Below are 24,816 nucleotides of genomic sequence, written 5' to 3'. Positions count from 1 at the left end.
GTCAGTCAGTCTCTCTGTGTGTCAGTCAGTCAGTCTCTCTGTGTGTCAGTCAGTTGGTCTTGGTCTGTCTCAGTCTCTCTCTCTCGGTCGGTCTCTCGTTCTCTCTCTGCCTGTAGGTCTGTCCCCCTCTGTCGGTCTGTCCCCCTCTGTCGGTCTCTCTCTCTGTTAGTCGGTCTCTCGTTCTTTCTCTGCCTGTCTCTCGTTCTTTCGGTCATGCATTTAGGCTGCGTCCAAATTCACCTACTGATAATGATTCACCTACTATACAGAATTTATAATATATACAGAATTAATATATAGAATTTTATATATATAGATTTTATAATATATAGAATTTTCTCTTTGGTAAAACAGAAAACTAAATAAAAAGTAGATATGTTTTAGTGTGTAGTAAATGAATATGGAAGTACTGGGAAATATGAGTCTCTAGGATTTTCAGTTTTTTTGTGACTGCGGCAACCAAAAATGCTTGATTTTGATGCAGCTTTTTTTCTTTCTTTTGTTTTTCTTTTTACAAAAGCACAGGACAAATCTTTAAAAACAACTAGCAGTGAAGTGGCACGTAATTATTTTCTATGACAGCTATTACTCATGTCTGAAACGTTTGTGAATGGAATAGGGCTTTGACTGAATGCATGCTGTGAGGTCATGTGACACGTCTCGGCACAAATGTGCAGAAAACCTGCAGTAATTTAGAAAAACCGAAAGCTTCTCTGATTCAGTTTGAGTTTGAATGATTGAGTTAATTTCTTCCGAAAACTCCAAATCCTGGAGGTACTGAAATGTAGTGAACGTTGTTGCCTAGTTACGCGTTGTAAACAATCTACTCACTGCATTTAGATTTTTCTTTAATTTGTATATCATTATATTATTTTAAATAAAAAGTGCACCTTCTAATCATATCAAATCATTGTATCTATGTAACCCAACACACAATGGCGTCATATTTTAGCTCCTGTAGTTAGATTGTACAATGTCTGCTGAGAGTCCACCACACACACACACATTTGGAGAATGCCCTCCAGGACAGAACAGGGTGTTTTCTCCAGATGCCAGACTGCACCGTGTGTGTTTGGTAACCCCCTGGGAGGGCGAGCGCAGACACGAAGAGCCGATCAAGCGGTAACGGAAGGCGATGGAGAGAAGACCAGACCAGAGCAATCAAGAAGCTGAACCCTATCAACCTTTTACTATCAGGAAAACAAAGGCTGTGTTCAGTTTAAGAGCAGGCGAGCCATGGACTCGGGCTTATGCAAGATTTAAGGAAACAAATCGAAGCGAGAGTGGAAATCGGTCCCGTCTTTTTGTGGTGCTCTAATTTTTCGAGACAACCCTGTCACTTTAGGGAAATGGCACATTGGAAGGTTAATTGCTCGGTGTGCTCCAGCGCAACTCGGCGAATTTAAACAGAACACAGAGAAAGGCTCATGAGAGAGACAAGCTGGAGACATGATCCAGCAGGCACATTCACATACAAAGCACATTCAGAAAGACCTACATTTCATTATTTTGGCTCGCCTCCTGCGTCAAATCACATCTGCGCCGTTAAAGCAGAATACGAACAACGGACAAGCTCTGGGATTTAAAAAAAAAAAAAAGCCATTTTTACATATTGCTTGAAGAGAAAATAGGCCACGTTTTATCCTGAAGGAAAAGAGCTGAACCCACTTCCAGTGTGCTAATATTCCTTGTTGTCCTAAGATTCAACGTTATAACCTATTTTAGTTACAGTTATAACCTTTTTTTAGTTTAAAATCCACTGCCTTTTAAAGTGTAAGGAAAAAAAAGAAATAATCCTGCTTGAATTCTTTCACCTCAAATGTTGGTTTGTTGCCTTTGTTCTTCCAGGCAAAGACAAACCTTTAAATAGGGTTTAGTTCCTCTAATGAAAAGGCATTAGGACTGAGAATGTTGTTAATCTGTTAATCAGCAATAATTAAGTATTTGAACATCTGAACAAGAAAATATTTATGATGTCATGATAACAGAAATGACAAACACTGGATGTTCCGCATTCCCTGATCTCATCTGTGTGCCTGACCCTGATGTTTCAGGGGGTTTTCACATTCGATGCGTTTTGCTGAGTTCTGCGGCTCCGCTGCAGCGTTGATCTGATTTCAGACTTGCCTGATTCTATTGATCCCGGTGCATTTGTGTTTATTTGACTCTTCTCTGTCCCCCAACGCTCCCCTGCCACTCATGCTACACGTTTGCTATGGAAATGAATGACGACATCGTCGGCTAAAATATTTGCACGTTATTTAACTTCCTGAACAAGCACGGACTCGAGTACGAGTTGTGTAGGAGCGTATCAGTGCAACTGTATTCGCATTGTACCCTAAATGAAGTCTCAGGTCCACATGACAGCTTTACATATATACAGTTTGGTTCATATTCTTCTATATAAAATGCACATAGAATAATAAAAATGCATAGATTGTCCCAAAGACAAGCTTATGGATTCAAGCTGCAATGTTTCAAAGTGACAAAGTTTTGTTTAAAAAATAAAAATAAAAATTTGACACCTAGCATAAAACAGCAATACACACAGACAACAGCTACACTAACAGTATAGAGGGACAAATGAGCAGACAGGGTGTTTGGATCAAGGCTTTTGGTTTGTTTATTCTCTGATCCTCCGTCCAGACTTGATTCACTTGTTCACAAAACAGGGGCTTTCATTTGGTACTTCTGTTGAAGAAGAGCCCATTTTTCACTGGACAATATCATTATAGCATGGATAATAAATAAAGAGAGAATGTTGCAGATATAAAAAGAAACCTAATACCACCCCATTAAGGAGAAATGCTAAACCTGATCTGCATATTCATAATTTCTAAGTTCCATAAGTTCCATTGTACATACTGGCTCAAGAAGCTGGAGTCACAGTGCAGGGTCAGTCATGATACAGTGTCCTTGAAGCAGAGAGGGTTACAAGATTTGTGTGTGTGATGCATGAAATATCTCACATCCTGCACATTTTCCAACAGGTTGGTGAATTTTTGCCTAATTTCTAAGAGCATACATTAGAAATGTGGTCAGAAGATGATAATTCTCATATCCTTCTTCAATAGTGTGTATTAATGCACGTAAATATGCCACTGAAAGTTAATGAGGTTTCTAAGGAACAATGGCAACCGGTCATGGGCGCATGTGAGCTCCTTTATGTAGAAGGGGAAAATGGTAAAACCTAAATGAAATCACACAATGAGGAAATTTAAAAGACATTTGTATGTCTCGTATGCCGGAGGGTCGTCGGCGGACTTGAGAATTTCTTGTCACCCAGTGTCAGTGCTTTCTAGCCCTGCCCTTTTTCACACTTAAACTACACCATGGTGTAGAACAGTGCATAAGCGTGCACCGGAAAACTAAATTAGGAAAAAAACAGGAGATTTTCCTTGCTTTTAGATTTCCTAATAAATGTATGCTCATTCAGCTGTGACAACAATCAGCACACAAGGTGCTAGATGATTTAAGAAATAATTAACATTCACTTAACATCCATATTTTCCCCCATATATAACACTGTTTACACAGGAGCATGTTGTGTAGACGTTGGGAGACACAATGTCAGTTGCTTCTTCTGAGACAAGCCTGTTTTATTGATGTGCCACAACAGGAATTGTACCATTTATCTGCTAATATTTCAGAGTCGGTTATTTATTTCCTCCTCACTATAGTGTGCAATTCCGTGGTGCTTAGTGTTTTGCAGGCTGACGCTACCGAGCTGTTTTTGTTGTGTGTTGCTCCGTCCTGGTTTTCATGTGATATGAGGCGCATGCTCTTCTTTTGCTGATTTCTGAAACACGCATCATTACACACTGTACTCGCTGAACACTGCAGCTGGGGCTATCCATGACTCATAACACCAGGTAAAAAGAAGTACTAATCCCGCTTCCAAACTAGCACTGTGAAAAAGAGGTGGAGTTGGGATCATAGGGCATGTGGATGTTTTGTATTCAGTCACTGTTCCTTACTTATACATTCCTGCACTGTATGTCAGAGTAAAAGGTACAGAGTTCTCCAGGGCCATTTTAATCTTATATCTTGGCTTTCATACATATGAAATTTTGTATTTATTTATTTTATTGAAACTAACCCCAAGACATCATACAACATGATCTGGTAGAATGTGAATGGAACAAAAAACATGTGATGTGTGTAATACAGTAAAAGGTAATGTGACTGAACATGACATTGAAGAACTTTAACGCAAAATAAAATTAAAATAAAATTGAGTAACAATTTTCTTGCAAGTTACGGTTTAATCCACTCAACATATGATCGAAGAGCAGAGATTGTATAGGCTGTAAATGTAATAATTTACAACACAAATGGATGTAACAGTGTAAAATATGCCTGAAAACAAGAGTGTAAAATATTAATGTGTTACAGTGTAGAATAAAACAGAGTTAACAGGGGAGAATGACTGCAGAATGTAAGAGTGCAGAATGAGTGTGAAGAATTCAAGTGTGTGTAGAATCTGTGTAAGATGTGAGCACACAGAATGGAAGTGTGTAGAATTGCCAATGAACCCCTGAAGTTTGCCAATGAACTCCTGAATGATTCAGAAGGCTTGGGAACCGTTATGTGGTCAGATGAGCCTGAGTCAAATTTGAGTTCTCTGGCATCAACTCGATTCACCATGTTTGGAGGCAGAAAAAAGCTGAATAGGAACATGCCAAGAACACCATCCCCACTGACAAACATGCAGGTGAAAACATTCTGCTTGGGGGCTGTTTCTCTGCTAAGGGTACAGGAAGACTTCACCTCATTCAGGGACCTATGAACAAGGCCATGTACCATAGAATCTTGTATATGAGAACCTCCTGGGTTCAGCCAGAACACTGAAGATGGGTCTTTCAGCGTGACAATGACCGAGAACATATAGCCAAGGCAACAAAGGAGTGGCTCAAGAAAAAGCACATTAAGATCCTGGAGTGGACTAGCAAGTCTCTAGACCTTAATTACATAGAAAACTGGAAGGAGCTGAAACTTTGAGTTGCCAAGCAAAAGCCTTAAAATCTTCAGAAGAAGAGTATCTCTAAAGAGGAGTGGATCAAAATCCCTCCTGAGATGTGTGAATACCTGCTGACCAACTAAAAGAAGTCTGACCACTGTGCTTGCCAACAAGGGTTTCTCAACCAAGTCATGTTTTGCTTGAGGATGAAATACTTCACTCAGACAAATAAAAATTAACTTATAACCTTTAACTTATTTTTCTGGCCAGTGCAAGATGTGTGAGTGTAGAATGTGAGTGTGAGTGTAGAATGTGAGTGTGTGTGCACGCTGTGTGAGTGTAGAATGTGAGTGTGAGTGTAGAATGTGAGTGTGTGCGCGCTGTGTGAGTGTAGAATGTGAGTGTGTGCACGCTGTGTGAGTGTAGAATGTGAGTGTGTGCGCGCTGTGTGAGTGTAGAATGTGAGTGTGTGCGTGCTGTGTGAGTGTAGAATGTGAGTGTGTGCGCGCTGTGTGAGTGTAGAATGTGAGTGTGTGCGCGCTGTGTGAGTGTAGAATGTGAGTGTGTGCGCGCTGTGTGAGTGTAGAATGTGAGTGTGTGCGCGCTGTGTGAGTGTAGAATGTGAGTGTGTGTGCGCTGTGTGAGTGTAGAATGAGAGTGTGTGCGCGCTGTGTGAGTGTAGAATGAGAGAGTGTGTGCGCGCTGTGTGAGTGTAGAATGAGAGTGTGTGTGCGCGCTGTGTGAGTGTAGAATGAGAGTGTGTGTGCTGTGTGAGTGTAGAATGTGAGTGTGTGTGCTGTGTGAGTGTAGAATGTGAGTGTGTGTGCTGTGTGAGTGTAGAATGTGAGTGTGAGTGTTGTGTGAGTGTAGAATGTGAGTGTGTGTGCTGTGTGAGTTCTGTGTGAGTGTAGAATGTGAGTGTGTGTGCTGTGTGAGTGTAGAATGTGAGTGTGTGCTGTGTGAGTGTAGAATGTGAGTGTGTGTGCTGTGTGAGTGTAGAATGTGAGTGTGTGTGCTGTGTGAGTTCTGTGTGAGTGTAGAATGTGAGTGTGTGTGCTGTGTGAGTGTAGAATGTGAGTGTGTGTGCTGTGTGAGTGTAGAATGTGAGTGTGTGTGCTGTGTGAGTGTAGAATGTGAGTGTGTGTGCTGTGTGAGTGTAGAATGTGAGTGTGTGTGCTGTGTGAGTGTAGAATGTGAGTGTGTGCTGTGTGAGTGTAGAATGTGAGTGTGTGTGCTGTGTGAGTGTAGAATGTGAGTGTGTGTGCTGTGTGAGTGTAGAATGTGAGTGTGTGTGCTGTGTGAGTGTAGAATGTGAGTGTGTGTGCTGTGTGAGTGTAGAATGTGAGTGTGTGTGCTGTGTGAGTGTAGAATGTGAGTGTGTGTGCTGTGTGAGTGTAGAATGTGAGTGTGTGTGCTGTGTGAGTGTAGAATGTGAGTGTGTGTGCTGTGTGAGTGTAGAATGTGAGTGTGTGTGCTGTGTGAGTGTAGAATGTGAGTGTGTGTGCTGTGTGAGTGTAGAATGTGAGTGTGTGCTGTGTGAGTGTAGAATGTGAGTGTGTGTGCTGTGTGAGTGTAGAATGTGAGTGTGTGTGCTGTGTGAGTGTAGAATGTGAGTGTGTGTGCTGTGTGAGTGTAGAATGTGAGTGTGTGTGCTGTGTGAGTGTAGAATGTGAGTGTGTGTGCTGTGTGAGTGTAGAATGTGAGTGTGTGTGCTGTGTGAGTGTAGAATGTGAGTGTGAGTGTAGAATGTGAGTGTGTGTGCTGTGTGAGTGTAGAATGTGAGTGTAGACTGTGAGTGTGTGTGTGCTGTGTGGTGTAGAATGTGAAGTGTGTGTGCTGTGTGAGTGTAGAATTGAGAGTGTGTGTGCTTGTGTGAGTGTAGAATGTGAGTGTGTGTGCTGTGTGAGTGTAGAATGTGAGTGTGTGTGCTGTGTGAGTGTAGAATGTGAGTGTGTGTGCTGTGTGAGTGTAGAATGTGAGTGTGTGTGTTGTGTGTGAGTGTCGAATGAGAGAGTGTGTGCTGTGTGAGTGTAGAATGTGAGTGTGTGTGTGGTGAGTGAGAATGTAGTGGTGTGTGCTGTGTGAGTGTAGAATGTGAGTGTGTGCTTGTGTGAGTGTAGAATGAGAGTGTGTGTGCTGTGTGAGTGTAGAATGTGAGTGTGTGGTCTGTGTGTGTGTAGAATGTGCGTGTGTGTGCTGTGTGAGTGTAGAATGTGAGTGTGTGTGCTGTGTGAGTGTAGAATGAGTGTGAGTGTGTGTGCTGTGTGACTGTAGAGTGTGACTGGGTGTGCTGTGTGAGTGTAGAATGTGAGTGTGTGTGCTGTGTGAGTGTAGAATGTGAGTGTGTGTGCTGTGTGAGTGTAGAATGTGAGTGTGTGTGCTGTGTGAGTGTAGAATGTGAGTGTGTGTGCTGTGTGAGTGTAGAATGTGAGTGTGTGCTGTGTGAGTGTAGAATGAGAGTGTGTGTGCTGTGTGAGTGTAGAATGTGAGTGTGTGTGCTGTGTGAGTGTAGAATGTGAGTGTGTGTGCTGTGTGAGTGTAGAATGTGAGTGTGTGTGCTGTGTGAGTGTAGAATGTGAGTGTGTGTGCTGTGTGAGTGTAGAATGTGAGTGTGTGTGCTGTGTGAGTGTAGAATGTGAGTGTGTGTGCTGTGTGAGTGTAGAATGTGAGTGTGTGTGCTGTGTGAGTGTAGAATGTGAGTGTGTGTGCTGTGTGAGTGTAGAATGTGAGTGTGTGTGCTGTGTGAGTGTAGAATGTGAGTGTGTGTGCTGTGTGAGTGTAGAATGTGAGTGTGTGTGCTGTGTGAGTGTAGAATGTGAGTGTGTGTGCTGTGTGAGTGTAGAATGTGAGTGTGTGTGCTGTGTGAGTGTAGAATGTGAGTGTGTGTGTAGAATGTGTGTGTGTGCTGTGTGAGTGTAGAATGTGAGTGTGTGTGCTGTGTGAGTGTAGAATGTGAGTGTGTGTGCTGTGTGAGTGTAGAATGTGAGTGTGTGTGCTGTGTGAGTGTAGAATGTGAGTGTGTGTGCTGTGTGAGTGTAGAATGTGAGTGTGTGTGTTGTGTGAGTGTAGAATGTGAGTGTGTGTGTTGTGTGAGTGTAGAATGTGAGTGTGTGTGTTGTGTGAGTGTAGAATGTGAGTGTGTGTGTTGTGTGAGTGTAGAATGTGAGTGTGTGTGTTGTGTGAGTGTAGAATGTGAGTGTGTGTGTTGTGTGAGTGTAGAATGTGAGTGTGTACTGTGTGAGTGTAGAATGTGAGTGTGTACTGTGTGAGTGTAGAATGTGAGTGTGTGTGCTGTGTGAGTGTAGAATGAGAGTGTGTGTGCTGTGTGAGTGTAGAATGTGAGTGTGTGTGCTGTGTGAGTGTAGAATGTGAGTGTGTGTGCTGTGTGAGTGTAGAATGTGAGTGTGTGTGCTGTGTGAGTGTAGAATGTGAGTGTGTGCTGTGTGAGTGTAGAATGTGAGTGTGTGTGCTGTGTGAGTGTAGAATGTGAGTGTGTGTGCTGTGTGAGTGTAGAATGTGAGTGTGTGTGCTGTGTGAGTGTAGAATGTGAGTGTGTGAGTGTAGAATGTGAGTGTGTGAGCTGTGTGAGTGTAGAATGTGTGTGTGCTGTGTGAGTGTAGAATGTGAGTGTGTGTGTAGAATGTGTGTGTGTGCTGTGTGAGTGTAGAATGTGTGTGTGTGCTGTGTGAGTGTAGAATGTGTGTGTGCTGTGTGAGTGTAGAATGTGAGTGTAGAATGTGAGTGTGTGAGAGTTGTGGCCCCGCCCTCCATTAAAAGCGACGCTGTGTCTTTCCTCCCTGAGCAGCGCGCTTTATTATTATTTCACTTACACTGAGCACATTTTTTTTTACACCTTACAGTTTTAAACTGCAGCCTAACAAGTGAATATATTTCAGAAACCCGTATGTAACTCACCTCAGCGCCCGTGTTCTCACACTGTACACCGTTATTATGTGTTTGTGAAGTTGGTATCCAGCACTCACTGTCCCGGCCCCGGACTCCTCCTCACCCCGAGTGCCGAGGTTGTGCTGTACGCGGCCCGCTCGGAACCTAGCTCAAAATTACATGTCCAAACAAGCCATAAAGTGTCCTGTTTTTCGCCCTGCGTCCTCTTCTTTTCCACCGGGATCCGTATTTGTGCTCTCCACAACGCCGGGTGCCTGTATCCCGCGTTTTACTCGCTGTATCCGGGCGCCGTCGTGCCGCCTCTCCTAGTCCGCCATGTTGCGCCTTGCCGATTGGAATGGGAAAGCAGCGGATTTTCCCAGTGGCAAACCCCGCCTCCTTCCCCGCACAGACCACGCCCACAGGTGCCCATTCTTTTTTGGGGCTCGTCCCTGCGCTTACATCAAACCACGCCCCCATATCGTACACGAATGTGTCGCGCCCCCTTGCAGCGACACTGCGCATTGCATTAAACCTACCTATGTGCATCATGTCATGTCAACATATTTGGACATATTTTTACAAGTTGTTATTTCAGCTGCCTTCTATATAGTGGAGCTGAAATGGGGGGACTACATATAAACAGTATTCCGAAACTATTCAACTTAATGTTTGATTTATTTTTAGAGAAATAACCTCAAATTTTAAATCTGAAAATCTATTTAAAGTCAACTCCAATATAATGTACTACACAATTCGCTGATCTCACCTTCGGTCACTAAACTCAACCTTTGGTGTAAGCAAAAACAATCAACTCCCCTTTTCTTCTCACTCTGCTAATCTGATATGCTCATGTTAATTTCCCCTTTATAACATCAGAAAGATTCATCCATTTCTATCCGCACAGGCTACTCGGGTGTTTGTTGAGTCCTGAGACTGGACTACTTCAGCTTGTGTCTCTGATCACCATTCAGACCTCTGCAAATGATCCAGAATGCATGGCTGCATGATTTGTTCTCAACCTCCCTATTGCTCTGATCCATCCACCGGCTTCCTGTGTGCATTTATCACACCCTGCACTGCACCACACTCCCTCTGATCCTCCAGCACGGCTCAACTGTCCCGATATCTCTCAGGGCTCAAGGAAGACATGAACCAAGACTCTTCTTTGTTCTGGAAGCTGGAATGCTGGAATGAACTTTTCCAAGTCCAAACCTTGAGTCATGGTCAGTCTTCAGGCAACCAATAAAAACCTTTCTCCTTTTTAAAATACTGAGATGTTAATGCACTTTAATGTTAAAAAAGTTCTGTACTGATAGATTTAATGCCTTAATGATTTAATGTACCAGTGTCAGAATGTAGTTATCGATAGAGACTTCTGTAAATGATCGACTCAATTATAAATGTTAGCTGACATGCTAGAAATAAAAATGTCATTAATAATAAAAATAATAATAACTCGATTCATGGTTGCAGCAATTAAATTTATTTATGATGACATGAATAAATAGCAGTTAACAAGCAAATAAACATAATTTCAAGTTCAAACATCATGCAATTCAGTCTCTGAGACATTAAATAAGGTGCACCAGTTTTTGACTCGATCCAACTATATACGAGACTCGCTGCTTTTAAGAGGACTGAGAAATGAAGGCAAACAAGTTCAAGAACTGTTCAACAGGACAAAAGAGCTGCAATAAGGAGATGAGCACACCTTATTGGTTAAAACAGACATGGTGACGTCAAGACAGTGCTGGATGTACACTAATTTACGGTTTTAACATTTTATGGCATGTTTTTTTTACTTACTGTATCTTGAGATAGCTTCCAGCTCTTCTCACTAAACAATAGATTTGTTTCATTCGTTCAGAACCCCAGATTTGCTAATCTGAACACATTCAAGAGAACTTTACACCATTTTCCTTTATGCTGTATATATCTAATTCATAGCTTAATCCTCTTGAGAATTGTGAAGGTCATCTTGGGAATTTTGAAGCGTCACCAGCATTTACACAGCCATGTCGGTAATGAAGCTGATGCACACTTACGCAGATAGATTGGAAATGACCGCTCGTGTGAACTCCTCGCTCGATGCGTAGCCTCCCAGATCTGATGTTCGCACCTGTGCCAAAGAAATAGACCATTATTTTAGAATCAAACAAACACACACAAAAGTATTTTTCGATTAATATTTTAGTTTTCAGTGTCCAACTTGTCCCATGTTCTTGTGTTGTCTCGATTTCATCCCAAAAACATGACAGTAGGTGGCTCAGCTATGGTGAAATACCTCTAGATGTGTATAAATGTGTCAGTGTGTGTTGTTATAAAAATAACTGCAAAGAACTCTTGAATTCTTGCCTTGTTGTGAGTTTTAAAGTGGATCCCTATAACCACAATGAAAGCTGATCAAAGAAATGTCCAGAATATACAAGCAAGATATTTTCCTTCTATTTTTAATAGCCTTATCGTGGTAAGGCTCAGAGAACATGTAAACCTCCATACAGACAGTAGAGCCTGAGCTCAGGATCAATATTTTGGCCATATATATATATATATCCTGCCATATATTTTACAATCTTCACCACAGAAGCAGATTCATTCTTCTTTAAAACCACAAAGCAAACACTTTTTATATTATAACTCTGTAGTAGAATTACCAAGCAGTATACAACATTCTACTCGAATCATATTCTTCATTTAGCAGCTATAAATTTGTACAAAAGCACATTCTGAACTATTTCACGAGCCAGAGTGAATGTACGATGGTGTAAATTGTATTCTAGAGAACCGTTCGGGTTCGGGGCCAGTGGGAATTGGTGTAAAGCCACAAGCACATTATTCCCAGCATTAATAATATCCAGTGCAGCACAACTATATTGCTGATCTTTAAAACACAATATTATGCAGTTGTCCTGGCTCAGTCCTCATTCAACCTCAATCAGCATGTTTTTTTGAGGTAAAAAAAACAAAGAAGGGTCAAATGATTCATGTGTCATTACACAAAGAAAGGCTTGACGAAAAGTGAGATGGTTTTTTGGATTTCAAATCAGTTATAATGCAATGGGAAGCTCATGGCATGCTATGAATGATTCTTTTATTTCCTTCCTCACACCTGGTGCAAGGCATGATGGGATTGATCATTCACAGCTGAGGGGACATGAGCATATGAAATGTACAGAGGTGTGATTTGAATGAGGAATCAGTAGGGTTTGAATCAAGAATCAACTGAGAAAATGATTCTTTATAAAACAGTGCATGACCATGTCATTTTTATAGAAGAGTCTTTATTTTGGCCTGGGTGCCAACCCATGTTTTTAACTTGGTATTTATAAAAAAAAAAACAAAAAACAAATAGTGGATTGTTGTGGTATATGAAACACTTTTCTCCTCAAGCAGTTCACATTGTTAAAAAAAACTAAACAAACAAACAAAAAACAACTAATGAAATGAAGTGTTATGAACAATTTCTTTATCCTGTCCAATGATTTTGAAAGTCAGTGGACATAAAATACGTATTGGATTTCTACATACAAATTTTTTTTTAATCCTGAATGAACTCCACTTAACTCTTAACCTCCAGTGATCAATAAAAGTAACAATCACACAATGTATTAAGAAATGCCTAACACTAGCAGCTATTACTCAAGTGAGAAGTACCGAGATACAACAATGGACGAATAAGACGAAGAATGAAATACGTTACACAGCCAACGATGTGAGGTCGTGTTAAGACAACTCATGTCAAAGTAAATGGAGTAAATGAGAATTTTTATAGTGTGAAAAATTTAAACAAGCAGAATTCCCAGTGCTTTGCTTTGGTAGTGAATATTGGTTTATGGCAATGGTTTTAAAAGAAAAAGAAAAAAAAAGAAAAAAATAAGTTAAATTAGACATTACAGCAGCAAAATAATAAAAAACTGATAGTAATCTAGGCAGCAAAGTCTGCTCTTAAACATGAACAGCAGTAGAGCAAGTGATGGACACAGGAAGAGCAGAAGGGGTTAAAAAAAATGGCAAGGGAATGGCAAGGGTCCTTAGAACACAGGCCGGTGACGAAGGTTGGCCACGACGGCACGAACAAAATCACCCGTAGTGCTGTAACCGCCGAGATCTCGCGTCCGCACCTGAGACACACACACACACACAAGCATGAGGAAAGGATTTGGATCCTGAATACTCTGCATAAACAATGAAGAAGTGGGGACTTTTCTGGAGCGAAAGCATATGCAGATGTGATCCAGACTGGACCAATACAGTCCATGGACATGCAAGAAAAGCAAAAGAAAGAGAGAGGAGTTATAAAGTCATTCGTTTAGTTGTTAGTAGTACTGTCATGTCCAGGCCCAGTTACTTCTCCTGCAGCTGACATGCATGACGTTCCCACATCAGCTCAGCCTGTCAAAAGACGGAACTCTCACAATGTGATGGACTGACTGCATTCAGGGTCATAACGCACTGATGTTTTGAAATAGCGTGACTCTCAGATTTCCGGTAGCATTGTTTACATTTGTCAGAGCAGTAAGACAGCAAGACTTGTCCTTCAGGTTTCTCTAATGCCACAACATAATTAGTCTGTCAAAGGGTTTTTAGGATGAAACATACAATAAAGCATCTTCCACATTTAATAGCTCTGTAACCTTCATTAGCTTCTCAGGAGACAATTGTTATTGTAATTGCACTAAAATAGTCTTATTCAAGTAATAACAATGCCAACATTTTGACATGCTGATAGGTGAACAGTAGTAACTTGGCAAACCTTATGCTACATTCGCATAGTGACTCACAGCAACAACGTGGATGGATTCCATTCATTTTTAATGAGAGTTGGCAACATTCGGCAACATGAACAAAAATGACGAGATGTGGGTGTGTGCAGTGTCACAAAAAGGTTGGAGAGACTGGCAACAGAAGTAAGGACAGAAGATCCAATGCAAATAGCACATGCTGCTTCTGCTTCATCCTGCATTACATGATGCAGATATACACTGCTGAACTTTATACACAAATGTCAAATCTCCCTTCAGAATGTTTCATTTTAGCAGAAAGAAAATTGATTTGGAATGCTAAGAGCACAACCCACTGCTAAACGTTATTACTATGACAACCAGAAGTAGGATCGACTACTGACGATTCATAATACAGGGACAGGTGACATGCAGCGATGTAGCATATGGGTTATGAGTAAAATCAACATTATATGTGGTATCTAGTTTAAAAAACAGTGTATTGCACTTGTTTGTGCTGACATCACTGGACTGATATTTTCTTGGGAGTCCATTTTGTTGATGAATATTTGCTTATTTTTGCAATTGTGTATGCATGGCAAACTTTTTTTAAACCTTTCTCTTTGGAAGCAGGGGCTTTGCAAGTGTTCTTACACCTTACTGACATTCATCTTTGGGATCATTTGGAGACACTGACTGTGTCCCCATTGTAAGTGACAAGTGGAAAGGCAGGAACAAAATTAAAACATGTTTATCCCTATACTATTGATCTCTGCTCCAGTATTTAGTAATTTACATTTCAGTTCAGTCCAGCTTGTTCTGTTGACCTTGTTCTCCACATGCTAGCTTTTCCACCCAAGGCCTATCACAGCAATACAAGAGGCACAAGGCAACACTATATATTGTTGATGTGATGTTGCTCGGGATCTCATTGAAGGTCACATCTTGTTCAGATCACAGTCATACATTCTGCACAATTTAAGCTCTCAATTAAAACGTGATGCTGACCTACAACACTGGACCCAAGAATAAAACAACCAACATGGACTGCATCTGCTGTGTGTGCGTGTGTGTGTGTGCGTACACGTCCACCTACTGGTATGTTTTTGGAGAGTTTAAGTAAACCAGAGAACCCCACATAGACATGGTGAGAACACACAGAACAGACACTAAACTGAGCTTAACACCGAAACCATGTATCCTTGGTTATGGATGCACCCTTATGTGACCCATTCACATTCTATTTATTCAGATTTTGCACAAAAAGAAAGAAGCAAGAACAAACAATTTAAGCAAAAAAAAAAAAAGATAAGAGAAAAGTGCAGCCACATGAATCCCATGTGTTAGTTCATCAAGCTTAAACTCGATTAATCAGGTAGTTAGGGGTAATCATTGTATCACACGCACACACAAGACACACACTTATAACTTCTTTCCGAGCACCAAAAGCCTGAGTCGACGTCCAAGAACTGTTCTGAACATTGTGTACATTTTCCCCAAGAGACCAGAATAAGCAACGCTGGGTGGGGAGAGTGTATGCAAATGCTGTCTTTAATGTAGAAGTGTGCACTGGATCGGTTTACTCCCATTCCCACACAGTGCCAAAAGAACACTGACTAGGAAATTGTTTGTCATGAAGCTTTCATTCAATGGACTTCAGTCCTGAGTCACAACTTTTATTGCACAGTTCCATCTAATCAGTACCAATGAAATAAAAATGCTTCTTTTTTGTTAAAAACAGATCTTGGATTTGGACATTACACACACACACACACACACACACACAGACACACAGCTTACCTTGCCCTGTTTAATAACCTTTTTAACAGCTTCAGACACCATGTTAGAATGATATTCCAGACTGAAACAAAGAGGTCATAAAATATGCAATAAGATTCATGTATTTTATAAGGTAAAACAGTTGTGTCTCATCACATGCCAATTGAACCCATGTATTCATTCATAGTGTAAAAAGCATTTCAACCTGGTTTGTCACCTTTCAGACCTTGTCTTTCTGTGCCAATGTGTCTGTTTCTTTTGGTTCAGTAATATTCACCTAAATATTTAGTGTTTGTATCTGTAGGCATTCACCAACTGCTCAGGATGAACAACTTTGTGCTTTGATGAATATAAAGTATGATAGCATGTAGAGCTATCATAGAAAAGACCTAAGGCTGTAATATTACAGACAGTTCAAACTCAAGCATATTTATGGAGTTACTTGATAAAATCTTACTTCAATATACTTAAGTGTCTGAGAAGAAAACAAATGCCTGCACAGCATTTAAGTGAACTCTATCACTGAGCCCATTGTATTCCATGGACAGGTGGGTTTAATGTTTCAGTAAAGATTAGTATGTTGAACTGCAGGACAGTTGGTGTGAATCACCCCAGGAGCTACTCTGAAATCTAAAGCATTTATTGGTTACTACAGTATTAAACACTATAACTGGTAAAATGTCCAACGTCAAAAAATGAAACCACAAACTCTACACAGCAGTGTAGACCCATAATTTTGGGAGCATCACGGTTTAATTTTACTACACAACTGGTAAACCTAATTGTTCAGATCACTTGTAACCAAATTAACTAACACATGCTTTCTTCAAGAGGGATCAAGTATCTTTCCAAACACTCTCTTGCCTGACAGTCTTTTTTGCAGCCTTGCCTCTGAATCATGGCTTGATAAACTGAACAAATCAGTGCAAGTGATGTTCACTAGATCATTCACTAATAGAACAAAAGCAGAACAGAAGGCACAAAACTCATAGCACTATAGCTATTAAACAATTCCAATAAAAATAACAGTTTATAATGCTGAGTATTTAAAATGACATGCATTTAATAATTCGCTTGTACAAGGTTATTAAGTGCCGGCTTCATTATAAGCCGCTCGTTATCTGTTTAAAATCTAACAGCAGTCACAGGTTGAATAGGGTGTGGATCACAGGAAGTAGCACACCAGTACGTGAGTGATGGCCGTGATGCATGGTAGTGATGAACTTACTTGAGATGCCGCAGCATGTTAGCAGCGCTGAGCAGCATAGCAGTAGGATTAGCAATGTTCCTCCCAACAGCCTGAGCAAAAGGGTGTCTCGCCCCCTGATGGACAGAGACAATGAAAAAAGAAAGAGGCGAGTTATAATTATGTGAAAATGAGACAGATGTTAAATATCAATCAAATGTAAAAGTCACAGTAAACCGTGGGATAAACACAATACTTAATAATCAGGATCATTCCGTTTTGGCACTGATATGATCTAAAACACTGACCGTCTCAAACACAGCATATTCAGCACTGTAGCTCTCTCCTGGCACCACACCAGCTCCGCCCACCAAACCCGCTGCCAGGTTATCGATGATGTTCCCATATAGGTTAGGCATCACCAGGACATCAAACTGGTATGGGTTCTGGACCAGCTAAATAGCAAACCACAGCACACTGCTTGTACGTGATAACACTCTTTACTCAGAATGACGTTATATTTCAGCATAAGATACAAAGTTTGAACTTTGTAAGTTCAATTTATTTTGTTAATTTCACACAAAGTACAGTTGAAGGTTTATAAAGCGTGGTGTAACTAAGGGGTAGTTTAGTTGCTCCAGTACCTGCATGCAGCAGTTGTCAATAATGATGGTCTCGTATTTGATCTTGGGATACAGCTCGGCCACCTCAGCACAGCTCTGCAGGAAAAGCCCGTCACCCAACTTCCTGTTCGTAACAGTGGAAAAAAGTTCTGACTCTCATACTCATATATACGCATTTGTCTTACTGTTCATGTGATCTTGCTACCGAAGTAATTAAGACAGCTGCTTAATATTGTGTACAACATAATCTAACAGATTCAAAATCAAAGTAATCAAAAGGAAATATTTGGCCTTTTAAGTAAAGTATAAAAAAAGTGTCTACAGACACAAACACACACGAACACAAAAACACACACCTATTTCAGTCTAAAACCACAAAAAGGAAAACAGATCTCAGGAAGCTAAATGCTTTTTTGGATCTCAGAGTAAGACACCTTTTAGTCCAAAAGCTGTACGTAATCTGTTTCCGGGAACAAGTGTTTATAAGTTAAAGCTAATTTCTGAAACAGAATACACAGTAGGTGTAAGCCAGGTTTTTGGCATGACAACTGCAAAGCATAGATTTTGTTTAAAATGAGCTTAAAACTGAACCTAAAGCACTAATAATCTCTCTTCTGGAATTCGGAATTAGTTAAGAATTATGAACAGAAAAGGGTTTTTAAACTGACATATGCTTTGCATCACGATTAAGACATCTTAAACTTTTTCAAGCTCTGAACTGAAATAATGGTGAGGAAAAACATCAATTTCCAAGCTAGATTTAAAAGCATAGTGATGTAGTGTGACTGCCAGGTCCACTACATGCTTTATCAGGAAAACCAGGTCCTATACCGTATATTATGGCTTACATGATGTTGGCCTTGTGCACGGCAGTCACTTTACTCCGGCCCTTTTTAGTGGCATAGTCAAAGGCAAACTTGGCAATGCGGCGTGACTTCTCTCTTGTGATGATCTTCAGACACTCCACCACCCCGGTCACGCTCTGTAGCATACAATACAATTACTGATAAGAATATTTTGTTACTAAATTTGCAAGAGAAGCAAAAAGTAAGCCACAGGTTAGTTGTACCACACAAACACACTTCAATCTAGGGACAATAATCAGACCCAGTTTCCAATATAATATATGGACTAAAGAATACTTTACAATCTGTCCTGTTCAAGCACTAAATAATGTGTGTGTGTGTATAATGCACGAACACACACACTCTTATGTGTATATGCATAAGAGAGACTGACCTCATGCTCCAGTGAGCTGTACTCGCCCTCAGTCTGCTCACGAATGATCACCAGGTCTAGGTTGTTGTGACGTGTGCTGTAACCTGGCAGACTGTTCACGTGAACCACGTTAGCAAACAGGTCGAGCTTCCTCCTGTTATTAGAAACACAAACACACACTCTCAGGAGCTAAAAAAACATTAATGCAAAACTACCAGACATCATTTCTAATGTTCCTTGTAGAACCTCTTGTTCCTATTATCATTACAGCTAAAAGTGTAAAGTGTTAGATCTGATGCCACTATAAGCCAAAACTTTTTTGCCACGCTTTGAACCTTGCGGTGTCACCAATGATGCGGCTAATATATGGATTTTTCCTACTTTCAATTTAAAAAAAAAAAAAAAAAAGAAAAAAAAACAAACACAAACATTCTGTGATGTGCTCAGTTTATTGGCTGCATGAAGCTTTCATTATACCAATGAAATTGCCAAACGGGTTAACTCCAACACCGAAGGAGATGACTTCAGTGGTTTCAGTGCACAGGACGAGGAAGATAGTAAACAATGACTTTCTTGTTAGGTTACTGTTTACTGCTAATTTTTTATTTTTTGTTACAAGCCGTGTTTCGTTAAAGCCTATTTATTTTTGTGACAAGCCGTGTTTCGTTAAAGCCTGTGTAAAGTTAATTTGTTTCAATGTACCTGCGGCTTATAGACGTGCAGCTTATTTATGTTCAAAATAATAATTTTTTATAAAATTCAGTGGGTGAGGCTTATATTCAGGTGCGCTCAATAGTCCGGAAATGACTATTTTTTGTTTGGTCGCAATCTCGGCTGAAGCGTCATTGGTGGGTAAATTCTGGTGCAACACAAATCTGTGTGTTTAAATATGTCTAAATTTAGCCAAGCTGAACAAACAGATCACATGAATGAACTTCTAAGCACTGAGCAAGAAAGAAACATCAGAGCATCAATTTAAGAGAGGAAAAAAAAAGTCAAGTAGAGAGCACCCTCAAAAAGAAAGTGGATGGGACTTCTGGGAGTGTTAAAGCAACTGTCAGCCATTTTTGCCACATGTTCCTTGCTCTACGGTAGTTCAATTTTAAAAAGTGTAACTCCTACTGAAAATGTGCGAAAGTTAGCGTTCTGTAAAACTGCAGAGTTTTTAGTTTAGAATAAAAATAAACAATAATGTATTTTAAAAACTGATTTATTAGAGTCACAAAATGATTTCCCTCTACTTATGTCTTATTTACACTCTAAATTCAGACAACTAAACAACCCTTTTTCAACTTCTTGCTATTATTAAGTAAGTAGTGCTACACTTTTTTTTTTTAAACAGGTGTTGGGATGACCTCCGTGAAGTTGGCACCCCATAAAAAGAAATAATCACCAAAACTATGCCATTTGTTTGTGCTACGTTTGTGCTGCAAAAACGAACGTTTGTGCTGGTTTTGTGTTTGAGATATTAAACATTATTTTTTTTGACTGTGTGACGTCACTTTCCACCCCACATTGCCCAAATCGCTCAAAGCCGGCTTAGTTCATTTGTGCTCGATTTGTTCCCATTTGTGCCGTTAAAACAAACACTGTATCTGTTTTCCTTCCTGAGATATAACCAAAATATTTTCGGGAACTGTGACATCACCCTCCACCCCAGTTCAAAACTGGTGCTTGTTTAATTATACTTGTCTCTTTAAAAAATTAAGCCACTTAACCATTGTAACTTTTAAACAGTTTATTTGAACTGTGTCCCGTGTATTCTGACACATAAATGGATGTCTCTGGTGTACGCTACCGATATCTGCTCACCTTAGACCCGCCATTTTATTCTGTTTGCTATTTTTAAGGACGCAAATTAAATACGTACACTGTTTATTTTAGAGGCACAAATCGAGCACAAATGAACGCCACCGGTTTTGTCCGAATTGGACGAAGTGGGGTGTAGAGTGACGTCACTGTCCCGTATTGTATTTGTTATTTCTAAGGAAGGGAATAAGATTCAATGTTTATTTTAGCGGCGCGAACCGGCACGAATCCAGCACAAACGAATGGCACCTTTTTGGAGCGATTTAGACGATAGTGGGTGGAGAGTTACGTAACAGTCCCAAACAAATATTTTTCCCATTATATTTAAGAAGGGCTCGGAGATACCAGGTTAGTTTTAACGGCACAAACCGGCACAAATTGAGCACAAACGAACGCCACTGGTTTGGAGAGATTTGGACGGCACGGGGTGGAGAGTGACGTCACAGCTCCAAATTATTTTTGTTATTTCTAAGAAGGGGAAATATACTTGACGTTCATTTCAACGGCACAAACCGGCACAAATTGAGCACAAACGAATGACACAGGTTTTGTGTGATTTAGACGAACTGGGGTGGAGAGTGACATCACAGTTCCCGGAAATATTTTGGTTATATCTAAGGAAGGAAAACAGATACAGTGTTTGTTTTAACGGCACAAATGGGCACAAATGAACTAAGCCGGTTTTGAGCGATTTGGGCAATGTTTGGTGGAAACATGTCACACGGTCAAAAAAATAATGTTTAATATCTCAAACACCAAACCAGCACAAACGTTCATTTTTGCGGCACAAATCAGCACAAACGTAGCACATATGGCATAGTTTTGGTGATTATTTCTTTTTATGGGGTGCCAACTTCACGGAGGTGTTGGGATGTGTATAAAGTAGTACCTTAGTCTCATCTCATAGGAAGCCAGCTCTCCTTTGTACTCCATCGGTGTGTGGATCTTCCCTGTCAGAAAACATTCCCACAAGTTATTCTTTATTATCTCGTATTAAAATGGTTGAACAACTATGTTAATGATTAAACGTTGCATTTGTGCAAATGTAAAAAAAATTATAATAATAATATTTTGGAGAACAGAAGAATAAAAATGGTGTCCAGGCTGTAATACATTGCTATTCAATTCATTTGACATAACTGCTGGTGTTTTAATGATACATGTATGACATTTAGCTTTACCTTTGATGGCCACTTTGTTGCTCTTCATGGAGGTCAGCACCTGGTCCAGCTTCTCCTCGCTCGCCATGTTCTGCACCTCACTGAGGTGAAATTCCTCAAACTCCACAGGTACATCAGCACCCTGCAGGAAGAGAAGGAGAACAACTGTGCCTTCATAAAAAGATAACTTCTGTGCCAATAGCGTAGAAAGGCAATCATTTACTAATTTGTCTCAAGGATACACAAATTAATCAAACTGGAAAATGTCATGTGTTAAGTGTAGAACAGCAGAACAGATCAATAAAGAAAACAGCACATCATTCTTAGACTTCAGTAGTCATATCACATTAGAAATACAAATTTCCCTACCAATGTATTGGAACAGAATAATGTCAACATTATAACTACTACAGATTTCGACAAATATTCTGTCACATGCCACCTCACCCAGACTAGACATGTGTTTCAGATGCTTTTAATTCAAAAGCTTCGGCTCATTTAATGTAAAGTCAGTGCTCTTGCAGTAATACTGTATATCTACCTTGAACACTTCCTTGACAGCCATCATGAGTTCAGGTCCGACTCCATCGCCTGGCACCATCGTAACCTTAAAAGTGCTGTCGGCCCGCGCTGGTGGAGTCTCTGAAACATTCTGATTGGTTGAGAGGCTCAGTGAGCGCACACACACTGGCTTTATTGCAGCACCGGTCAGGCTCTGTGGACGAGTCAAACACGAAACGGTCAGCAAAGGTCAAAAGCTCACTTAACTATCTATGCTCTCAGGTCAAACAGCTTATGTATGCGGACCAGTCTTAGTTCTGGTATAAAAAATAAATAAATATTTTCTTTGTGGGTGTGCAGCTTAATGCAGAGTCTAAATGTCTTTCACTATTGCTGTGCTCTGTATTTATGACTGCAAGAGAGCTTGCACATTATAGATTTTATTATTACCAACCTTTTCCCAGCAATCATGCCTTATGCATCACTAAATTATTTGTAATTATTAATCAATTAATTAATTGTTATCTAAACTACTAAAAGGCAGATATTTAAGCATTATATAATATGTAATGTATTTAAGCACAACAGGAGCCCGTTTTGGACTCAGCAGTTTACGTACTATATAAACACACCACACTGAGTAGATGACCATCTTTCTACACCTTATTCAGAACTCTATATAATCAAAAAGTAAAAAATGGGACTGAACACCACACAGCTAAAATTAGTGCAGCAAAGTAACCACTTCTGTACCTTCGCTGATGCCGGGATTTTCATCACTCGGTTCATGCGTGTTTGGTTTTCTTCAACGCGATTGTGCACACTGCTGTCTCAGATTTATGTTCACAGCTGACAGGAAAGGAACCAAGTGTCTAACCAATCTTAGATGATTTTCAGCTTACCTTGTTTGGATAGTGATGTTATTTGAGTTACCATGGTAACTCTTTCTGTCAGCTGGAAGCAGTCTGGTCATTCTCCTCAGACCTCTCTCATCAATATGGTGCGCTCCCATTTGCAGAATTGAATGGGCTTTTTGCCCTACACATTTACAGCATTTTAGCAGACGCCCTCATTTTATACAACTGAGCAATTGAGGGTTAGGGGTCTTGCTCAGGGGCCCAACAGTGGCATCTTGGTGGACGTGGGATTCGAACTCACAACCTTCTGCTTGCTAGTCCGACACCTTAACTACTACGCTAACACACAACTTTGTATAAATTTTACTGAAATTTACAGACTGTTGTATGAACATACCAGGATATCATCAGCTTCTGAAACACTTAAACCAGGCATAAGTCATTGGGTTCAACTTTTTATACAAATTATCAGATGTATTCAGCTTTTCCTATGTATCTAATCACCGAGTGATGAAGTTTAATGCTACTGCACATAATGTCAAGTCACTACAAGCCTCAAAGTGAGTCATTTAGGAATTTAGCCATTAGCAAGTCTATCATTAGCTACCAAAGCCGCTTAACTGCAGGCAAAAAGGAGAAAAACAACAAACAAATAACGTCTAACTTTCCGAGCTATTTAGATTTACATATCAATATTCTCTGAACCTCTCTGTACAAAGCAGCAACTCACTCAAAATGTACAGAACAGAATAAGTCAATAACGTTAGGCCGAGTTAGCTAACATTAGCTAGCATGTAGCTAGCTACTGAAGAACCGTTTCTCTGACTTAAAACATGGTCAGATATTTTATTGAATTAAGTTCAACCTAATCACTTAAACGACGGTTTTGACTTTACTATGAAATTAGAGGCCTGGTCACTCACCTTGGCCAATGATAAAATGCTCCCCCTCAAGGCGGCGGCCATCATGAAGTAAAAAGGACTGGAGGTCGTTTGGCAGAAACGTGTTGTTTTCACACCCGTTTTAGAGAATAGTCATGCCCACCAATGCAAGAGCATAGAAGCTCCTTCTCTTCCTCGGCTTCTAGGGGTCTCTGTCGCCCCCGCATGGAATAACAAGGCATTACACGGTACACAACACGTGCTTTGTGTAAATTAAACCCGGGCCTGTAATGTTCCTCTGTATGTAGAGATGAGTGTCAGTCTGCTTCTTAGCTCACTTAGCGCCCTATGTGGTAAATCAATATATTGTGTGCACATGTCACAGAAGCATTTTTTAATGAACATAGATTGATGTAGGTCAAGTCACCTGCAACATGTTAACCAGCCCTGCACAATTCCTGCTGTGCCTGTGAAGGTTATATCTCACCTGAATTTTGGTCATGTTGCTGGCTGTTAGCTTTCCTCAGTGTATAGATCCTGACGATCATAAATGCAGGGCTATTTTTCCCACACATTTTTGTAGGAGACTTTAGTCCAAGGTTGTCCAGTCTTATCCAGAAGGGGCTGGTATGCAGATGCCACACTTCATAGTATTGAAAGACAGCGTCAGATACATTTAAATGTGTGAAATTAGGTGTGGCTCCTGCTTGACTGGAAGGAAAACCTACACCCTCACCATCCCTGTGAGGATAAGATTGGACTCCCCGGCTTTAGTCTATCAAATATGTCAAACTTTCCTTTTCACTGGGATATTATATGGGTAAAAGTTTGTAGACATCTGATCATTGCACCCATATATTACCACCTTCCCCAAACTGATGCCACCAAGCACACAGTATGTCTTTGTATGAAATAAAATGACCATTTCCCTTCACTGGAACTAAGGGGTCTAGCACAAACCTGCTCTATCTGAGGCAAAACGAGGTCCGTGAAGACAGTTTGTCAAGGTTGTTGAGTGTCCTGTACAGAGACCTAAACCCTACTGTACACCTTTAAGATAAACTGGAATGCTGATTTCTCACCTGTCAATATCACCATTCACAATTGAGTAGAAAGCTTTCTTAGAATAGTAAAGGTTTTTATAACAGCAGAAGAGAACTAAATCTGGAACAGGATGCTCAAAATGCACAAATGGATATGATTGGTATTCTGTGAAGATCTAATATTTATGGA

General features: G+C 40.3%; 2 protein-coding genes across 3 annotated transcripts in view; both read right to left on the bottom strand.

Moving 5' to 3' along the window:
* Window positions 1-9,222, bottom strand: part of ptpra (protein tyrosine phosphatase receptor type A) — a 35,815-nt gene extending 26,593 nt beyond the window's left edge. The window contains exon 1 of the mRNA XM_060890389.1: window positions 8,876-9,222. The gene's annotated coding sequence lies outside the window, so the exon portion shown is untranslated. The remainder of the gene's footprint in view (window positions 1-8,875) is intronic.
* A 1,093-nt stretch (window positions 9,223-10,315) lies between these two features.
* Window positions 10,316-23,776, bottom strand: idh3b (isocitrate dehydrogenase (NAD(+)) 3 non-catalytic subunit beta). Of its 2 annotated transcripts, none has more exons than XM_060890247.1 (11): window positions 23,626-23,776; window positions 21,886-22,059; window positions 21,366-21,486; window positions 21,074-21,134; window positions 18,397-18,529; window positions 18,006-18,139; window positions 17,179-17,281; window positions 16,843-16,989; window positions 16,577-16,671; window positions 15,370-15,430; window positions 10,316-10,967 (listed from the first exon to the last, which is right to left on the bottom strand). In XM_060890247.1, exons 1-11 carry the CDS (start codon window positions 23,668-23,670, stop codon window positions 10,890-10,892), a joined length of 1,152 nt encoding a protein of 383 aa, XP_060746230.1. In that variant the 5' UTR covers window positions 23,671-23,776; the 3' UTR covers window positions 10,316-10,889. The 2 variants fall into 2 exon arrangements, with proteins under 2 accessions (XP_060746230.1, XP_060746229.1); XM_060890246.1 differs by lacking the exon at window positions 10,316-10,967 and adding an exon at window positions 12,293-12,969.
* Between the last annotated feature and the right edge of the window lie 1,040 nt (window positions 23,777-24,816).

The sequence above is a fragment of the Tachysurus vachellii genome, chromosome 17 (genome assembly GCF_030014155.1).
Source record: "Tachysurus vachellii isolate PV-2020 chromosome 17, HZAU_Pvac_v1, whole genome shotgun sequence".
Classification (NCBI taxonomy): Eukaryota; Metazoa; Chordata; class Actinopteri; order Siluriformes; family Bagridae; genus Tachysurus; species Tachysurus vachellii.
The sequence above is the reverse complement of the archived record's forward strand: the minus strand, read 5'-3'. Positions and strand labels throughout refer to the sequence as shown.